Below are 16,709 nucleotides of genomic sequence, written 5' to 3' on the forward strand. Positions count from 1 at the left end.
GCAATTGTTTTGTCTGGACGTGTCCATCCAGATTCAACAATATGCCAAACATTAATGGATTTAAAATAAGCTCTCATACGAATTTTCCAAAGCGTATAATTTGTTCCGTCAAAGACGGGAAGAGAATTAGGAGCAACCGTAAGAGACATTTGATATGGAGTCTCGGATCACACTCAGGAAATAAATCCTTCACAGAGTGAACCCGCTCTGATACCAATTGAAAATTCTAAAACGACTCCAATTATACCTATTCACACGTCTAGGAGTTTTACAAATATTATGCGAAAACAGATCTAACTTAGCAGTTAAAAATCAACCAAATACTGAAAGGAAATTTGCAATCAAGAACACAGAAATTTGGTTACGAAGAGGAAACCATTTAGAGAACTCTCTAAATGTAAAACCTCTCCGGGGCAGCCAAACCCAGGAAATCAATCCACTAAATAGAAGAATAAGGAATACAAGAAGAATAACAAAACCTTTGACTCTTCCTTGTACACGACAAGTGACCCACTTGACTTCTACCTCAGTAGCCCTTTCCAGAACATCTGGCACGATTCTTCTGAAAGATTTCCTTTCACCGGAACTCCGATTGGCTTCACGTATTTTCTCTTCAAAAATAATCTAGAACAAATTCTCTCTCTCTAAGCACCCTGATTTTTCTCAATAAAATACGTAGGTTACAATAGCAAACTCACGTAGCTTAAATAGAAAAATACCCAATAAAATACTGCCGTGTCCGGACATGGTGGATCTGAGGTCCGGACATGGCTAGGTTTACTTATTCGTAACCTAGTGATGTCCGGACCTCCAATTGGTGTGTCCGGACATCTCAATACAAATGCGTTCTCTGGAACTGATGTCCGGACCCAACTTCTGGAGGTCCGGACATCTCCTTCAATCTTCACTTTCTGGATATCAGGTCCGGACACAGAGTCTGGAGGTCCGGACCTGCCTCATTATACTTAGCTTCTGGAAATCAGGTCCGGACACAGAGTCTGGAGGTCCGGACCTGCTCTTCAAAAATTCCCTTGCTGGTTTTTGTGTCCGGACCCGTTTTCTGTAGGTCCGGACATGCCTCTAGAATTTTCTTCCTGACACATTTTGAGGTGATAATTTTCACCAACATACATGCAATACCGAATGTGCCAAACCTAAACTAACACTTTCTTTCTCCGAGAAAGAAAAGATCAACCATTTGAAAATCAATGGGAGCCATTACCCACTTTTCGTCTACTCTGTGTTCTTCTCTCTGTTTAGAATCTCCATTACACAAGACTCTATTACTCCAAGGCAGTCAATCACAGACGGTGGCACTACTTTAGTTTCAGCTGGCTCATCATTTCAATTGGGATTATTCAGCCCATGTAATTCCAAAAGTCGATATCTGGGAATATGGTACACAACATCTCCAGGGACAGTTGTATGGGTAGCCAACAGAGAAGCTCCGCTTAGCGATCACTTAGGAGTTTTAAAGGTCACTGACGATGGAATTCTAGTGCTTCTTAATAGCACGAGCGGTGTTGTTTGGTCATCAAATACATCAAGTACTGTAGAAAATCCAGTTGCGCAGCTGTTGGACACCGGAAATCTTGTTGTGAGACAGAGAAATGATGATGACTCAGAGAAGTTTGTGTGGCAGAGTTTTGACTATCCTTGTGACACACTCCTACCGGAAATGAAGCTTGGATGGAACTTAGTAACTGGTCTAGAGAGGGTTTTATCATCTTGGAAGAGCATGGATGATCCTGCTCAAGGTGCGTTTTCAATACGGCTAGATCCTCGTGGGCTTCCGCAAATGTTTAATATGGAGGGAGATTCAATAAAGACTAGAGCAGGGTCATGGAATGGCCTTCGTTTTACGGGATATCCTAAATTAAGACCAAATCCAGTATTTGAGTATGAATTCGTGTTGAATGAGAAGGAGGTCAGTTACAGGTTCAAACTCCTTAACACTTCTGTTTTCTCAAGATTTGTGGTAATCCCATCAGGCGTTGCACAACGATACGTATGGATAGATCGGACATTTACTTGGGAGCTCTTCTCTACATCCCAGGCAGATCAATGCGAAAATTATGGCTTATGCGGTGCATATTGTTGGAAGTCCCACATTACCAGGGTATTAAGGAGATGGACCATTTATAATGTGAGGGGGAAACCTCAATTCATGAGCTAGCTTTTGGGTTGAGTTAGGCCCAAGACCCATTTCTAATATGGTATCAGAGCCTAACCCAATTAATTGGCTGTGGCCCACCGTCACCCATTGTCACACGTGTTGGCTTGGATGTCCTCCCGCCACACGTGAAGGAGCGTGTTGGAAGTCCCACATTGCCTAGGTATTAAGGAGATGGACCATTTATAATGTGAGGGGGAAACCTCAATTCATGAGCTAGCTTTTGGGTTGAGTTAGGCCCAAGACCCATTTCTAATACATATGCTACCTGCAACATCAATGAGTCTCCTGTATGTTCATGCTTGGAAGGATTCTTTCCCAAGTCTCCAAAATATTGGGATTCGATAGATTGGTCTGATGGGTGTGTTCGAACAACTCCTTTGGAATGCAATGGCGGAGATGGATTCCTGAAGCGCACGGGGAGGAAATTGCCAGACACGTCTTCTTCCTGGTATAACAAGAGCATAAGCCTCAAGGAATGCGAAGGAATGTGTTTGAAAAACTGCTCATGCACAACATATGCAAGTTTAGATGTTAGGGGAGGAGGAAGCGGCTGTGTGCTTTGGTTTGGTAGTCTAGTTGATATAAGCGAATACTCCGACTCCGAGGGTGGGCAAGATCTCTATATAAGGATGGCCACATCAGAACTCGGTATCGTTTCACTTTCTCTTTGGATTTTTTTGAAATTTTTTTCTTATATTTTAAAGAAGACACGGAAAACTATGTAGTCGGCTTTCATACAACCACTAGACAAATTTTAATGCTTGGAAAACTAGGAGGTGGGGGTGTTGAGATCAACTGCTTCATCCCCTTTATTTGCACACATTTCCTCTTCTAGAGTATTGGCGAAAAGAGTTATTCTCAATGATACCTGACTCTGTTTTGATCTTTCAGAACAACTTAAGAAAAAGTGGCGCTCTGGTGAGAAGAAACTAGTAGCAATTATAGTCAGCTTAGCATTACTAGTCGTGGGAATGATAATAGTTGCACTCGTCTCATACATATGGAAGAAGAAACTCAAAACCCAAGGTAGAAACTCAAAACCCAAATATGCCTTTCACAAAGAACATATTTTGGGGTAAGTATTTTGCTTTGGATAAAAGAACTATTAGAGATTTTTTTAGGCCCATGCATCTCTTGTTATTTTAGGAACAACAAAAATAAATCATGGGAAGGAAGATATGGAGTTACCGATGCTTGATCTGTCAGCCATAGCTAATGCAACCGATGATTTTTCAAACAACAAGAAGCTCGGAGAAGGTGGCTTTGGACCCGTGTACAAGGTAAATAACAACATAAATCGAAGAGCTATATTTTTCATTTTTAGGGCGATGTCGTGCGTTACTATTGAAACATACACTATATAACAACATACGTGCATTACTATCAAAATGACGTCACGCTACTCGGCAACATTGTTTCTACAGTTGTTATCGTCACTAGGGTGACGTCGTTTCACTGTTGAAACGACACCTCTCAAAAAGAGGTATCGTTTGCACAGTAACAACACCATTGTGGCATCATTGCACTGTTCAAACGACACCTCTTTTTGTGAGGTGTCGTTTGCAACGTGAAGGGATACAGGTTAGTGTTGTTTTAACAAAATGACACTGCCCGGCGTCACCATCCTTAGTATTTTTTGTATTGTCCAAGTTATACATGCTACATTATTAATTTCAGGGTAAATTGCCAGACGGAAGAGATATAACTGCGAAGAGGCTTTCAAAGAATTCTAGACAAGGGTTGAATGAGTTCAAAAATGAAGTTATTTTGATTGCCAAACTTCAACATCATAATCTTGTGAAGCTTCTTGGTTATTGCATTCAAGAAAATGAAAATATGTTAATCTATGAATACATGCCCAACAAAAGCTTAGACTCCTTTATTTTTGGTTTGAACCTCGACCTTGACTTGATTCAAAGCATTCATGTTTAGTCTTATTCTCTTTTATTAATGAAATTGTTTACTAAGAATGTAGCCAGGTATGTGCTAACATGAATATGAAATTGGACAGATCAAGCAAAGAGTAAAGTGCTAGATTGGCATAAACGTATCAACATTATCCATGGTGTTGCTAAAGGGCTTCTATATCTTCATGAAGACTCTAGACTGAGAATTATCCACAGAGATCTAAAAGCTAGTAATATCCTTTTAGATAACAATATGAATCCAAAAATTTCGGACTTTGGCTTGGCTAAATCATTTGGGGGAGATCAAGTTGACTCTGAGACTAATAGAATTATTGGAACATAGTAAGTATGCTTAAACTCAATTAATAGGTTAAGTTTAGTTGTTTTTTAACTTAGTTTTTCTTTGTAATGGTATTTTGCAATGGTTATGTGTCTCCAAAGTATATGGTGCATGGACGGTACTCGGAAAAATTTGATGTGTTTAGCTTTGGAGTTTTAGTATTAGAGATATTGAGTAGAAATAAGAATAGAGGATTTTGTCACCCAGACCACCACCTTAATCTTCTTGGACATGTAAGTATTAACAATGCAGTTATTGATAGTAGAGAGCCCCTATTATTCTAATGTTCTTTTAGTTAAGAGCCAATATAAATGGAGTCTGACTAACAAAAATTTTATTTTAAATTTCTTTCAGGCATGGAACCTTTGGATTGAAGACAGGTCAATGGAACTTATTGATGAATTGGTAGATAACTTGTGCACTCTATCTAGTGTATTACGACACATTCAGGTGGGTCTGTTATGTGTGCAACGAAGACCAAAAGATAGACCAAACATGTCGTCTGTTGTTCAAATGTTGAGCAGTGAGAATTTATTGCCTAAGCCAAAACAACCAGGTTTCTTTTCAGATTCACCTAAAGCAGATTCTTCATATGGGAAGCATAGAACTTGTTCAGCTAACGCAATCACCAATACTTTGTTTGAAGGACGATAAAGTATGTCACTTGAGAGCAAAAGCAATGAGTTTTTTTTTTTTTTTTTAATACGAATTTATGTAATCTTGATTTCAGCATATTTAGCTAAACAAAAAAGGTCTGGAAGCTGCTACTCTTTGGGACAGAAGGGTCAAAAAGATAAAGATCTTTGGCTTAGTGCAAGGCCGATCCTACTATATTCATGCTATTTATTCATATAGTGAATTAGTCTTTACACATAGGACTAATATCATGTGTTTCAGAGTGTGTTCTTCTTTGAATAATTTTAGAATCAATTCCTTTGACAATGCATACTATTATTTTATATCTAAGTTTTGACCTGAAATTGGAAGTTTATGCCAAAACATGCTCTCCAAAAACCTCTTGGCTTTCTTTTACCGACTAATGCCGTGTATTCTACATATCTTACTAGTATTCAATTAAAATTTCAGTAGCCACTTTACTGATCCCAGATTCCCAATGCTCTTTCCTCTTTATATGGTGTCCATGCATGAATACATTGCTTGACACAAATGAATAAATCCCCTGTTTCTCATGCCACTCGCTATCTCTAGTTTTCAAAACACTTACGTCAGATTTGACTAAGAACAGTCCATTAATTGCGTAGTTCGAAGACATTTAACTGCTTTATGGGCAAAGGTTTAAGTATACAAAATATTTAGAGATTCTTACGTTCCATCCACTCTGCTTTACTTTGCTTCAATTTCATCTCCTTCAAATATATTAGCCATGCCAAAGTCTGAAATTTTCGGATTCATCTTACTGTTGAGTGAAACATTGCTAGCTTTTAGATCTCTATGGATAATTCCCAATCTGCATTCTTGTTGAATATAAATTATCCCCCAAGCAATCCTTTCTTCTTCTTGAATGCAACATCCTAAAATCTTCACAAGGTTTCTATGCTGAAGTTTGGCAATGCTATTTCTTGCCCCTCTTCTAAAAATGCGCTGAATATATATCATGATCTGTATCAATCACAAATGCTCAGGAATAAGGGATGTCATGCTCGTATTCATGTTTGTACTATGCATGCATTTATACTTATAAATGGCTGAAGGAGTTCTCTCTGTAGAAAAGACTCATCCCTCCACCTGGATGACTTTATAAACAACAAAACTGAGCCCTTTTGAAAGCAGAGACCCATATCAAGAAGTAATTTTACCCAGTGATCCCCCCACTGATTAATGCAAAGCATGATAAAAGAAGCAGAAACATCCTAGATTGGGGTAGCTGTTGTAAGACCTGTCATCTTTTCTTTTACTAAATTTTTCACTGATCAAATAGGTTTTGGTTTTTTTTTCTTACTAAAAAATCTGTTACCTTCTCTTTTCTGCTTACTTTTCAAGACAAATAACAAGAAGCATAGGCCTAGGGGGACCGTTCCAAAAGATAATACAGAGATAACAATGGGAATAATGCTAGAAGTCACTCTTATGACCCTCCAAGAATAATGTGACTTTTAAAATTACCATGGGACTTGTGATTAATTACTATTAAATTTTGATCAAGTGGTAATTTTAAAAGTCACCTCATTTTTAGATGAATACAAGAGTGATACAAAAGGGACTTTTAGAATTACTCGGTCCTTACTCATTTTTTTCCATTTTGAGGTTCCATACGCTACTGTCTGCAATCATGAACCCTGCCAGCATTAGCATTATGAAATATATTTGTCTAAAATAATTTTATCAATTATTAAATATGTAAGTGGCACTACTTCATAGCTGTGAGGAAGGCAAGGGCCACAGACCAATGAACCTCTTTTGTCCTCCTTTCAGCCTCCTTCTAGTGCTTGGCGTGCGGTCAATGTTGATACAGAAACAATCAATCGTTTCTATTCCATGAAGTCTATGCTTGAAGGTGATAGATTCCCTCCAATCACGATTTTTAAATGGATCCTTAATAAATGTCTTACATCCATTCTCTAAAATTGACTATCAAGAACAGATAAAAAGAAATTAAAAAAAAAAAAAAAAAAAATTGCTGTAAAGAGGCTTTCAAAGAATTCTAGATAATGACAGAACGAATTGAAAAATGAAGTTATTTTGATTGCCAAACTTCATCATCGTAATCTTGTGACCCTTCTTGGTTGTTGCATTCAAGAAAATAAAAACATATTAATCTATGAATACGTACATGTCCAACAGAAACTTGGACTCCTTTATTTTTGGTTTGAACCTTGTCCTTGTCTTGATTCAAAGCATTCATGTTTAATCTTATCCTCTTTCATTAATGAAATTGTTTTTTGAGAATTTAGAATGCTCTAACATGAATGTGAAATTGGACAGATCAACCAAATAGTAAATTACTAGATTGGTATAAGTGCATCAACATTATTCATGGTATGGTCATGAATCACAGTGTGTCATGTAAGTTTAGGATTACATGGTTCTTCCTACAATTTATACAGCAACATTTCTTTAAATGGATGCAGTCATTTGTTGTGCTTGATTTTTTCTAAACTATCATTCTATTTATTGATTTTTTCTTCCTTCAACACCAGCTTCTATGTTCAGTGGATGGTTTGTAGATTCAGGGGTACAATTATATTGACAAAGTAGTGTTTAGTTCTGATTGATGTTCAATATTTAAATTGCTAAAGTGTTAATTTGAAAGTCTAAGAGCATATTTGTGATTGTGTTTGAGAAATAGAACTTTTAAGTCAAAAAGTGTCTTTTTGGCAAAAGCTAATTTTTAAGTTTTCGTCAAAAGTGTTTTTTGGCAATTTTTAAGTTTTTTGAACTTTTAAAAACGCTTTCAATTTTTTTAACCAAAGGTGTATTTTTTTTTTTTCAAACAGATTTTTTTAATGTTAAACGCACTTTTAAGTCCCTCAAACGCACATCCAAACCGGCACTTAATGATGTTTTAAAAAAATCTAATTAATTGCTATTTTCATCTTACACCTTAATTTATTTCCTATACTTTTTTCTTTTCCAATATTATTATTCTATTTTTTAAAAAGAAAAATTCACAAGATGTCTCCTTGAAAAAATCTTTGAATTTAAATCATAATTTTTTAAAAAAATAACCGCGCATGACGGGGTTATATGCTAGTTTATGTAATAATGGGTTCAGCTTATTTAGCTGAATAAAAAGTGTGGAAGTTGCATGCTACTCTTTAGGACAGAAGGGGCAAAAAGACAAATAGCTAAGTATTTGACTCTTACTTTTACTCTTAGGTTGTCGCACCTTATCATTAGATTTTATCTCAACAACTTTATTATTAAGAGTCTTATCTCTTGAGTTTGAATAGGACATATCTTGAGTTTGAGTAAGACTTGAATAGTTGCTTATCTTCATTCGTCGCATCAACAAATGGGAATGGTCTAAGCGTATCAGGTCTCAGTCTCACCAAATTTTACTTATCAAAATAACTAAAAGTATAATTTTTTCTATTTTAACTACCAACTTTTTTAAAGCACTCCCATCATACTTACTATTTTAAATATCAACTTTCACTATTCCATTTAAATATTCTTTTTCAAAGACTTCTTTAATTATTTTTTAACTTTTTTCAAAAAATAGAGAATGAGAGAAAAAATTTATATTATTTCTTAATCATTTGGTGAGTGAATAGTACTCACTATCTTTAGTAAGTAATGTTCACTCACCATTTATTTTGGGTTAAAATGGTGAGGCTGAAAAGGGAATATTTTAACCAATTTCATCGAATTGCTTCACTAAAATAATCAAAAAATAGTTTTGGTGAGACTACAAAAAATGCTATAAAGAGTAGAAGGCGGCTACGTAAGATAAAGCACCCTGTGTTGAGCGAGATCTCCATCTGATGCTCAAATAAGGTATTTGAGAAAAGTGTATGTATTCTCTATATGGATTGTGACCTATTTATAGGCTGACAGGTTTATTCGGATTAGAACTCCTTCGATCTTATCCAAGCCTTGTAGCGTTGTTTGAATTAAGAGTAGTGGTTGTATGCGAACTCTAACACTATCCTTATGATGTTGGATAATCATGATAGGAGTCCCTAACTCAATGGGAGTCAACCATTGAATACCAGGGAGTTGATTCGGCAATTGGGCTTGAATATAGGAATAAGATAATCCCCTGGCGATTAAGAGATTTGACAGCCTCGGGAGATCTATCCTTGGGTGACGGATCCTCAGGTAACCGGGCCTTGGTAATACATTTCTTCTTCCCACTGCCAACTCTAGTGGGCTGGACCTTCATTAACTATGGATTAAAGCTTATGAGGACTTAGCCCATTGCTTTGTTACCATGCTATGGGTCTTCGGCTTACCGTGCCAGAACCATAAGTTTATTTTCCCAACATCACCCAACGAAAAAGAAATGACCAAAATCAGTTACTTTTTTCAAGTCATCACATAACTTACAAAAAGAAAAAAGGAAAAAACAAAGTCATCACATAGGCCCCGTTTGCAAGTAACGTGATAGGACTTCCATCCATTAGAAAATCAACGGAGGCATTTATTGACACTCCAGAATTCAAATTTGTTGAAAAGGAAATAAATAGATTGAAGGGAAGTGTCCCGAAGAAGACACTCCTTAATGCGCTCTGCTTAAGTCTTGACTTGTATGGAATCTATGGATATACTATACCACATACATATATTACTTTCTCCGACTAAGAAAAGATCAACCATTAGAAAATGAATGGATGCCATTACCCATCTTTTCGTCTATTCTATCTTCTTCTCTCTGTTTAGAATCTCCATTACACAAAACTCTATTACTCCAAGTCAGTCAATCAGAGACGGTGGCACTACTTTAGTTTCAGCAGACGGATCATTCCAGTTGGGATTCTTCAGCCCAGGTAACTCCAATAGTCGATATGTGGGAATTTGGTACACAGTATCTTCGGAGACAGTTGTATGGGTAGCCAACAGAGAAGCTTCGCTTAGCGATCACTCGGGAGTTTTAAAGGTCACTGATGGTGGAATTCTTGTGCTTCTTAATAGCACGAGTGGTGTTGTTTGGTCATCTAATACATCAAGAACCGTAGAAAATCCAGTTGCGCAGCTCTTGGACACCGGAAATCTTGTTTTGAAAGATAGAAACGATGATGACCCAGAGAAGTTTTTGTGGCAGAGTTTTGATTATCCTTGTGACACGCTCCTACCAGAAATGAAGCTTGGATGGAACTTAGTAACTGGTCTAGAGAGGTTTTTATCATCTTGGAAGAGCACGGAAGATCCTGCTCAAGGTGAGTATTCTGTACGGATAGATCTTCGTGGGTATCCACAGTCCGTTAGTATGGAGGGAGATTCAATAAAGACTAGACCAGGGTCGTGGAATGGCCTTCGTTTTACGGGATATCCTCAATTAAGACCCAATCCAGTATTTGAGTATGAATTCGTGTTGAATGAGAAGGAGGTCTATTACGAGTACAAGCTCCATAACACTTCCGTCTTCTCAAGATTACGGGTAAACCCATCAGGCGTTCCGCAACGATTCAATTGGGTGGATCGAACACAGAGTTGGGAACTTTTCTTTACATCCCATACAATTGAGTGTGACAATTATGGTTTATGCGGTGGATATGCTACCTGCAACACCAATAAGTCTCCTGTATGTGCATGCTTGGAAGGATTCCTACCCAAGTCTCCAAAAAATTGGGATTCAGTACTCGATTGGTCTGATGGGTGTGTTCGAAGGACTCCTTTGGAATGCAATGGCAGAGATGGATTCCTGAAGCGCACGAGGTTGAAATTGCCGGACACATCTTCTTCATGGTATAACAAGAGCATGAGCCTCAAGGAATGCGAAGGAATGTGTTTGAAAAACTGCAACTGCACAGCATATACAAGTTTAGATGTCAGGGGAGGAGGAAGCGGCTGCGTGCTTTGGTTTGGTAGCCTAATTGATATAAGCGAATACTCCAACTCCGAGTCTGGGCAAGACCTCTATATAAGGATGGCTACTTCAGAACTTGGTACCGTTTCACTTTTTCTCTTTGGATTTTCCTGAATTTGTTTTTCTTATATTTTAAATAAGACATGGAAAACTATGTCGTCGGCTTTCTACCGGCGGTACACTTTTTACATGTTTGTATATTTTATGAGGTGGAGGGGACGATATACCATTAATTAAACGATTAAGTTTATAATTTTTTACCTGTAAAGTTTTTGGATAAATAGTAATTTAAAGTGGTACCAAAGCAAAACTCATGAATTGAAATCCTGATTATATTGTGTACTTTCAATAAGTATTGAGCCATATAAAACTTGCTTAATAAGCTGATCATACAACCACTAGACAAATTGTAATGCTTGGAAACTTGGAAGTGGGGGTGTTGAGATCAACTGCTTCATCCACTTTATTTGCACACATTTCCAGGTGTAGATGGGCAAAAAGAGTTATATATTCTCAATGATATCTAACTCTGTTTTGGTCTTTCAGAACATCTTGAGAAAAAAAGGCGCTCCGCTGAGATAAAACTAGTAGCAATTATAGTCAGCTCAGCATTACTATTCGTGGGAATGACAATAGTAGCACTAGTCTCATGCATATGGAAGAAGAAACTCAAAACCCAAGGTAGAAACTCAAAACCCAAATATGCCTTTCACGAAGAATATATTTGGGGGTAAGTATTTCACTTTGGATAAAAGAACTATCAAAGATTTTTTTTTTCATGCCCATGCATCTCTTGCTATTTTAGGAACAACAAAAATAAGCCACGGGAAGGAAGATATGGAGTTACCGATGTTTGATCTAGCAGCCATAGCTAATGCAACAGATAATTTTTCAAACAACAAGAAGCTGGGAGAAGGTGGCTTCGGACCTGTGTACAAGGTAAATAACAACGTAAATCGAAGAGCTATATTTTTCATTTTCCAGGCGACGTCGTGTGTTACTATTGAAAGATACGCTATATAACAACATACGTGTGTTACTATTAAAATGACATTACCCAGTAGGGCGACGTTGTTTCTACAGTGGTTGGTGTCACTGGGGTGAAGTCATTCCACTGTTGAAACGAAACCTCTCAAAATGAGGTGTCATTTGCACAGTAACAACACCATCTATGGCGTCGTTGCACTGTTCAAATGATGCCTCTTTTTGAGAGGTGTCGTTTGCACAGTGAAGGGACGCCTGTTAGTGTTGTTTTGTTAAAACGACACCTTTCAAAAAGAGGTGTCGTTTGCACAGTAATGACACCATTTGTGGCGTCATTGCATTGTTCAAACGTATCTCTTCTTGAGAGGTGTCATTTGCACATTGAAGGGGCACCTGTTAGTGTCGTTTTGTTAAAACGACACTAAGCCATGCATTGCCATCCTTAGTGTTTTTTGTAGTGTCCAAGTTATTCACACTCTTTCATTTTCAGGGTAAATTGCCAGATGGAAGAGATATAGCTGTAAAGAGGCTCTCAAAGAATTCTAAACAAGGATTGAATGAGTTGAAAAATGAAGTTATTTTGATTGCAAAACTTCAACATCGTAATCTTGTGAAGCTTCTTGGTTGTTGCATTCAAGAGAATGAGAACATGTTAATCTATGAATATATGCCCAACAAAAGCGTGGACTTCTTTATTTTTGGTTTGAACCTTGACCTTGACTTGATTTAGAGCATTCATGTTTAGACTTATCCTCTTTAATTAATGAAATTGATTGTACTAACATGAGTGTGAAATTGCACAGATCAAGCAAAGAGTAAATTACTAGATTGGCATAAGCGCATTAACATTATTCGTGGTGTTGCTAAAGGGCTCCTCTATCTTCATGAAGACTCTAGATTGCGAATTATTCATAGAGATCTCAAAGCTAGCAATATCCTTCTTGATAACAATATGAATGCAAAAATTTCAGACTTTGGCCTTGCTAAATCATTCGGGGGAGATCAAATTGATTCCGAGACCAATAGGATTATTGGAACATAGTAAGTATGCTTAAACTTCTTTTATAGGTTAAGTTCAACTATTTTTTTTTTAACTTCTTTTCTTTACAATGATATTTGGCAGTGGATATATGTCTCCCGAGTATGCAGTGCATGGACAGTATTCAATAAAATCTGATGTATTTAGCTTTGGAGTTTTAGTATTAGAGATATTGAGTGGAAAGAAGAACAGGGGATTTTGTCACCCAAACCACCACCTTAATCTTCTTGGACATGTAAGCTCAAAAGAGTGACATATCCTACTAATTTACTTTCTCTTTTTTAGGGAAACTTCTTACTAATAATGTGGTTCTTGACAGTACATAGGGTCTTATGATGCTGTGTTATTATGATGCTTTTTTAATTGTCATAGGCAATTTGAAGACATGCAGCCAGACCCATTAAAATTTGGCTTTCATTTCTTTCAGGCATGGAAACTATGGATTGAAGACAAGCCAATGGAACTGATCGATGAATTGGTAGGTAACTCTTGCACTCTATCTAGTGTATTACGACACATTCATGTGGGTTTGTTATGTGTGCAACAAAGACCGGAAGATAGACCAAACATGTCGTCTGTTGTTCAAATGTTGACCAGTGAGAGTTTATTGCCCAAGCCGAAACAGCCAGGTTTCTTTATCGATTCACCTACAACAGATTTTTCTGGCAAGCATGGCACTAGTTCAGCTAACGAAATCTCCAATACAGTGTTTGAAGCACGATAATGTCGTCTCTTGGCTTTCTTTTATAGACTGATGCCTTGTCTGCTGCATATCTTACTAGTATTCAATTAAAAACTCTATAGCCACTTTATAACTCTTTTGTACTGGAAGTTAAATGCCTAAAACATTTAGCATTATTACTGTTGTTTTTTACTGGCAATAGCAATAAAAGTAATTATTAAAGCACTAGAATAGATGTATAAAGAAATTTAAAATAATTTTTTTCTTGTCTTTACGCATATACTCTAACGAGCCTTAAGCAATGTAATGGTTAGTCCATTGTTTGAAATTCTAACTTGCTTGCTTGATGAAGAATCTATTTCTGCAGAAAGCTTTGGGTGAAGTACATTGCTGGTTTTCTTTTTTCTTTTTTCTTCCTTTTTATTTATTTATTTTATTGTTGGGTGCATTTGTTGTTCCTGCTAGTTGTATATTTGGTTGCTAGTTGTATATTTGGGAGAAGGGAACAAACTATAGAGTAGCTTTCTGTCTTAAGGGATAATTACCTGGAAAGAAGTAGCTGTGTCTAGATAAAGTGTTGTTGGAGCGGATATCACAATAAACAACACCCATTACGGTGATGTGGGAGACTGGATTTGTTGGTTGAGCAATGAGGGAAAGTGGACGAGTATAGAGATATGCAAGAACAAGGAAAATTGTAGAATCCATGGGAGCTAGATTTGGAGAAGTGGGAAGAATCTTCTACAAAAGCATCCATAGTTATAGCTATTGATTGCACAATGCGTAATCTATTCACCAACTGTAATCAGAGAGTTAAAATGCTTAATCTGTTCACTACAAACAAAGACATGTGAGGAGCCTTTTTGGCAGATTGCACAATGCTGGATAGACGAGAGATCATTGCTCTGTAGCAGATTGAAAACTAGTGGGGTTCGATTTGGAGGTTCTGTGATTTCTCACGTAGGAAAACAGAAAGTTCAAGGACTGAAGGACCATGTTGCAGTACAAGATTGGAATTTTTTTATTTCTATGCATATTTATGCAGGGAGGCTTGCTTCCTCTCATACTCATTTTTGTTCCTTCACTTTCTGTTTATGAAAACCCAGATGAAATTGCAAAGTTGATTGAGTGGATAGTGTTGTGCACGAAATTAAAATATAGGATCCCAAAAAAGCAGAAAATAATATAATAGAAATAGATCAATCACGCATGACATTAAGATTTAAGTGGTTCGGCTTAACAAGCCTACATCCATTGACGGAGACGAGCTAGAGAAAATTCATTAACAAAAAGATGGAGTACAAAGATAACATGAAGAAAATCACTCAAAACCCAAAGCCCCAATACACCAAAATCTCACTTTCACACAAAAGAGAAAAATATAGAAAGAGATAAAAAATTGACAAAAAAAAACTCTCTTCTTCTCTAAGTGCCACAAGGCACAACAAAGTGAAAAAACCCTAATGAGATATGTGGCTTTTAATTTTTCTTCTAATTCGCTATGTTGCAAAGCCTCTCTTTTATAGTTAGCAAAGTTGGTTTAGTTCTCCTAAAATGAAAAGTATTGCAAATCCAAAACCAACTCAAAGAAGGAAAAAAGAAAGAGTCGGCTACAACTTCAAAAGGCCAAACAAGAAGACAAAACTTGATGGGCCCCACGTGAAGGACTTGAGATATTCAAGGCACCAAACAACAGATAGGATATCCAGAATGATTATGATTGCTGATGTTTTTGGACATGAAGCATTGCACTGCATCTCACTTCCTTGATTCTGTGATTTATTGTTGATTTTCTTAGGTAAGTAAAACAGAGTTTTATGTGACAAACCAATACATGCCCCTTTTAAAGTTGTTCAAAGCTTCATTTCTGTTTGAGGCATTGCAATTTGGCTTTCTTTTTCAGTAAGCCTTTGACATGGTTTGATACTGTAAGCTTGGGTTGCCTTCTACTGTGAATAAAGAGCTATACTGAGTTGTATAAGGATAATGTGGATAGTTTGAGGAATTTTATTTTGTGTGCTTTACAAGATTTGTTAGATCAAAATGTATCACATTTTGCGAAATAAGAATTTCCAAGCAAAACACCTGGCATGTTAGGATACAGAGGGGGGACAACATGAGGCTGCTAGGAAGTTACAAACATATGGTTTTCTAGTACTATCAACAGGAATAGGTGATGTCTTTGAGGTTGTAGCATTTGTTTTTTACTTGGTTATGGATGGTGTCAGAAATTTAAGGAGAAAAAGAGAATATATTGAATGAATCTCATATTTCTCTTGCCGCTCACTATCTCTAGTACGAAAACACCAAAGCTAAATAAGTCAGATTTGACTGAGAAGAGTCCAAAATTCTATTGGCGGCGACCCCAAGAAGCAAGCTGATGTGTTACTGAGTTAGCATTACAGGAGATCTTTGTAGCAGTCCAAATGTGAAAGCAATCAAGTTGCTGAATTATATTCTCCAATGATCGATGAAAAGTTCCACTCTGAGAAAGAGGCTGCACTATTAATAGCTGATATAATCGTGAGGGAGTCACCTTCAAGTGAGAAGGAGTTGCAATCGAAGGAGCTGTCCATATTGACAGCTAAGGCAGCAGCGAAAGCTTTCACCAATATTAGCATCCAGTGAGGTGTGCTTCCTAGAGACAGCAACAATGGTGTTGCCGTTGGAGTCACTGAGAGTGGCAGCAGCCACGGCCATACCTTTGTGCATTGCCACATCAAAACTAGCCTTCAGAAAACCAGATGGTGGAGAGGTCCATAGCCGTGGCAGCTAAAATTTAAAATTCATGGACCCTTTTTTGTGGAATGGAGAAATGACCGCATGAGGGTGTAGCATGGCTTTGATCCAAGCCGAAATGGGTTGAGAGCCAACCACAGCCGTATACACTAAGGTCAACCCACCGTCTGATATAAACCAGTGGTTTTTCAGTGCATCTCTCTCCCACTCTTTCTTAGTTACATAGCTTGGACTAGCAAGGTCCTATGTTGAGATATCACTCAACCCAAAAGCTTAAAACTACTATCTTAAGCCCAATTATCTATATTAACAAGTCTCATTTATAACACATTTCTAATGAGAGACTCAATAT

The 16,709-nt window shown here is 37.2% G+C and overlaps 2 protein-coding genes across 3 annotated transcripts; both read left to right on the top strand.

The window, feature by feature from the left end:
* The first annotated feature begins 798 nt into the window (after positions 1-798).
* Positions 799-5,077, top strand: LOC132174520 (G-type lectin S-receptor-like serine/threonine-protein kinase At4g27290). Its single transcript, XM_059586162.1, has 9 exons — positions 799-943; positions 1,185-2,091; positions 2,433-2,824; positions 3,068-3,202; positions 3,323-3,447; positions 3,854-4,064; positions 4,188-4,424; positions 4,505-4,656; positions 4,778-5,077. Exons 1-9 carry the CDS (start codon positions 799-801, stop codon positions 5,075-5,077), a joined length of 2,604 nt encoding a protein of 867 aa, XP_059442145.1.
* A 4,583-nt stretch (positions 5,078-9,660) lies between these two features.
* LOC132173749 (G-type lectin S-receptor-like serine/threonine-protein kinase At4g27290) lies at positions 9,661-13,801 on the top strand. 2 transcript variants are annotated; one of them, XM_059585341.1, is made up of 7 exons: positions 9,667-10,992; positions 11,460-11,594; positions 11,719-11,852; positions 12,388-12,598; positions 12,701-12,938; positions 13,021-13,171; positions 13,364-13,801. In XM_059585341.1, the coding sequence occupies exons 1-7, from the start codon at positions 9,714-9,716 to the stop codon at positions 13,658-13,660; spliced, it is 2,445 nt and encodes an 814-aa protein (XP_059441324.1). In that variant the 5' UTR covers positions 9,667-9,713; the 3' UTR covers positions 13,661-13,801. The 2 variants fall into 2 exon arrangements, with proteins under 2 accessions (XP_059441325.1, XP_059441324.1); XM_059585342.1 differs by lacking the exon at positions 13,021-13,171 and having other exon boundaries at positions 9,661-10,992; positions 13,364-13,454.
* Positions 13,802-16,709: the final 2,908 nt, after the last annotated feature.

The sequence above is a fragment of the Corylus avellana genome, chromosome ca3 (genome assembly GCF_901000735.1).
Source record: "Corylus avellana chromosome ca3, CavTom2PMs-1.0".
NCBI lineage: Eukaryota > Viridiplantae > Streptophyta > Magnoliopsida > Fagales > Betulaceae > Corylus > Corylus avellana.

What these genes read in the sequence shown, in the direction of transcription:
- LOC132173749 (XM_059585341.1), top strand. Translation starts at nt 9,714, where the DNA reads ATGGATGCCATTACCCATCTTTTCGTCTATTCTATCTTCTTCTCTCTG. An exon ending in GCTTCGGACCTGTGTACAAG is followed by an intron (nt 11,853 to 12,387) that starts GTAAATAACAAC and finishes TTTCATTTTCAG; the next exon opens with GGTAAATTGCCAGATGGAAG. An exon ending in ACCTTAATCTTCTTGGACAT is followed by an intron (nt 13,172 to 13,363) that starts GTAAGCTCAAAA and finishes CATTTCTTTCAG; the next exon opens with GCATGGAAACTATGGATTGA.
- LOC132174520 (XM_059586162.1), top strand. Translation starts at nt 799, where the DNA reads ATGTCCGGACCTCCAATTGGTGTGTCCGGACATCTCAATACAAATGCG. An exon ending in TCCGGACACAGAGTCTGGAG is followed by an intron (nt 944 to 1,184) that starts GTCCGGACCTGC and finishes TCTCCGAGAAAG; the next exon opens with AAAAGATCAACCATTTGAAA. An exon ending in AATTATGGCTTATGCGGTGC is followed by an intron (nt 2,092 to 2,432) that starts ATATTGTTGGAA and finishes CATTTCTAATAC; the next exon opens with ATATGCTACCTGCAACATCA.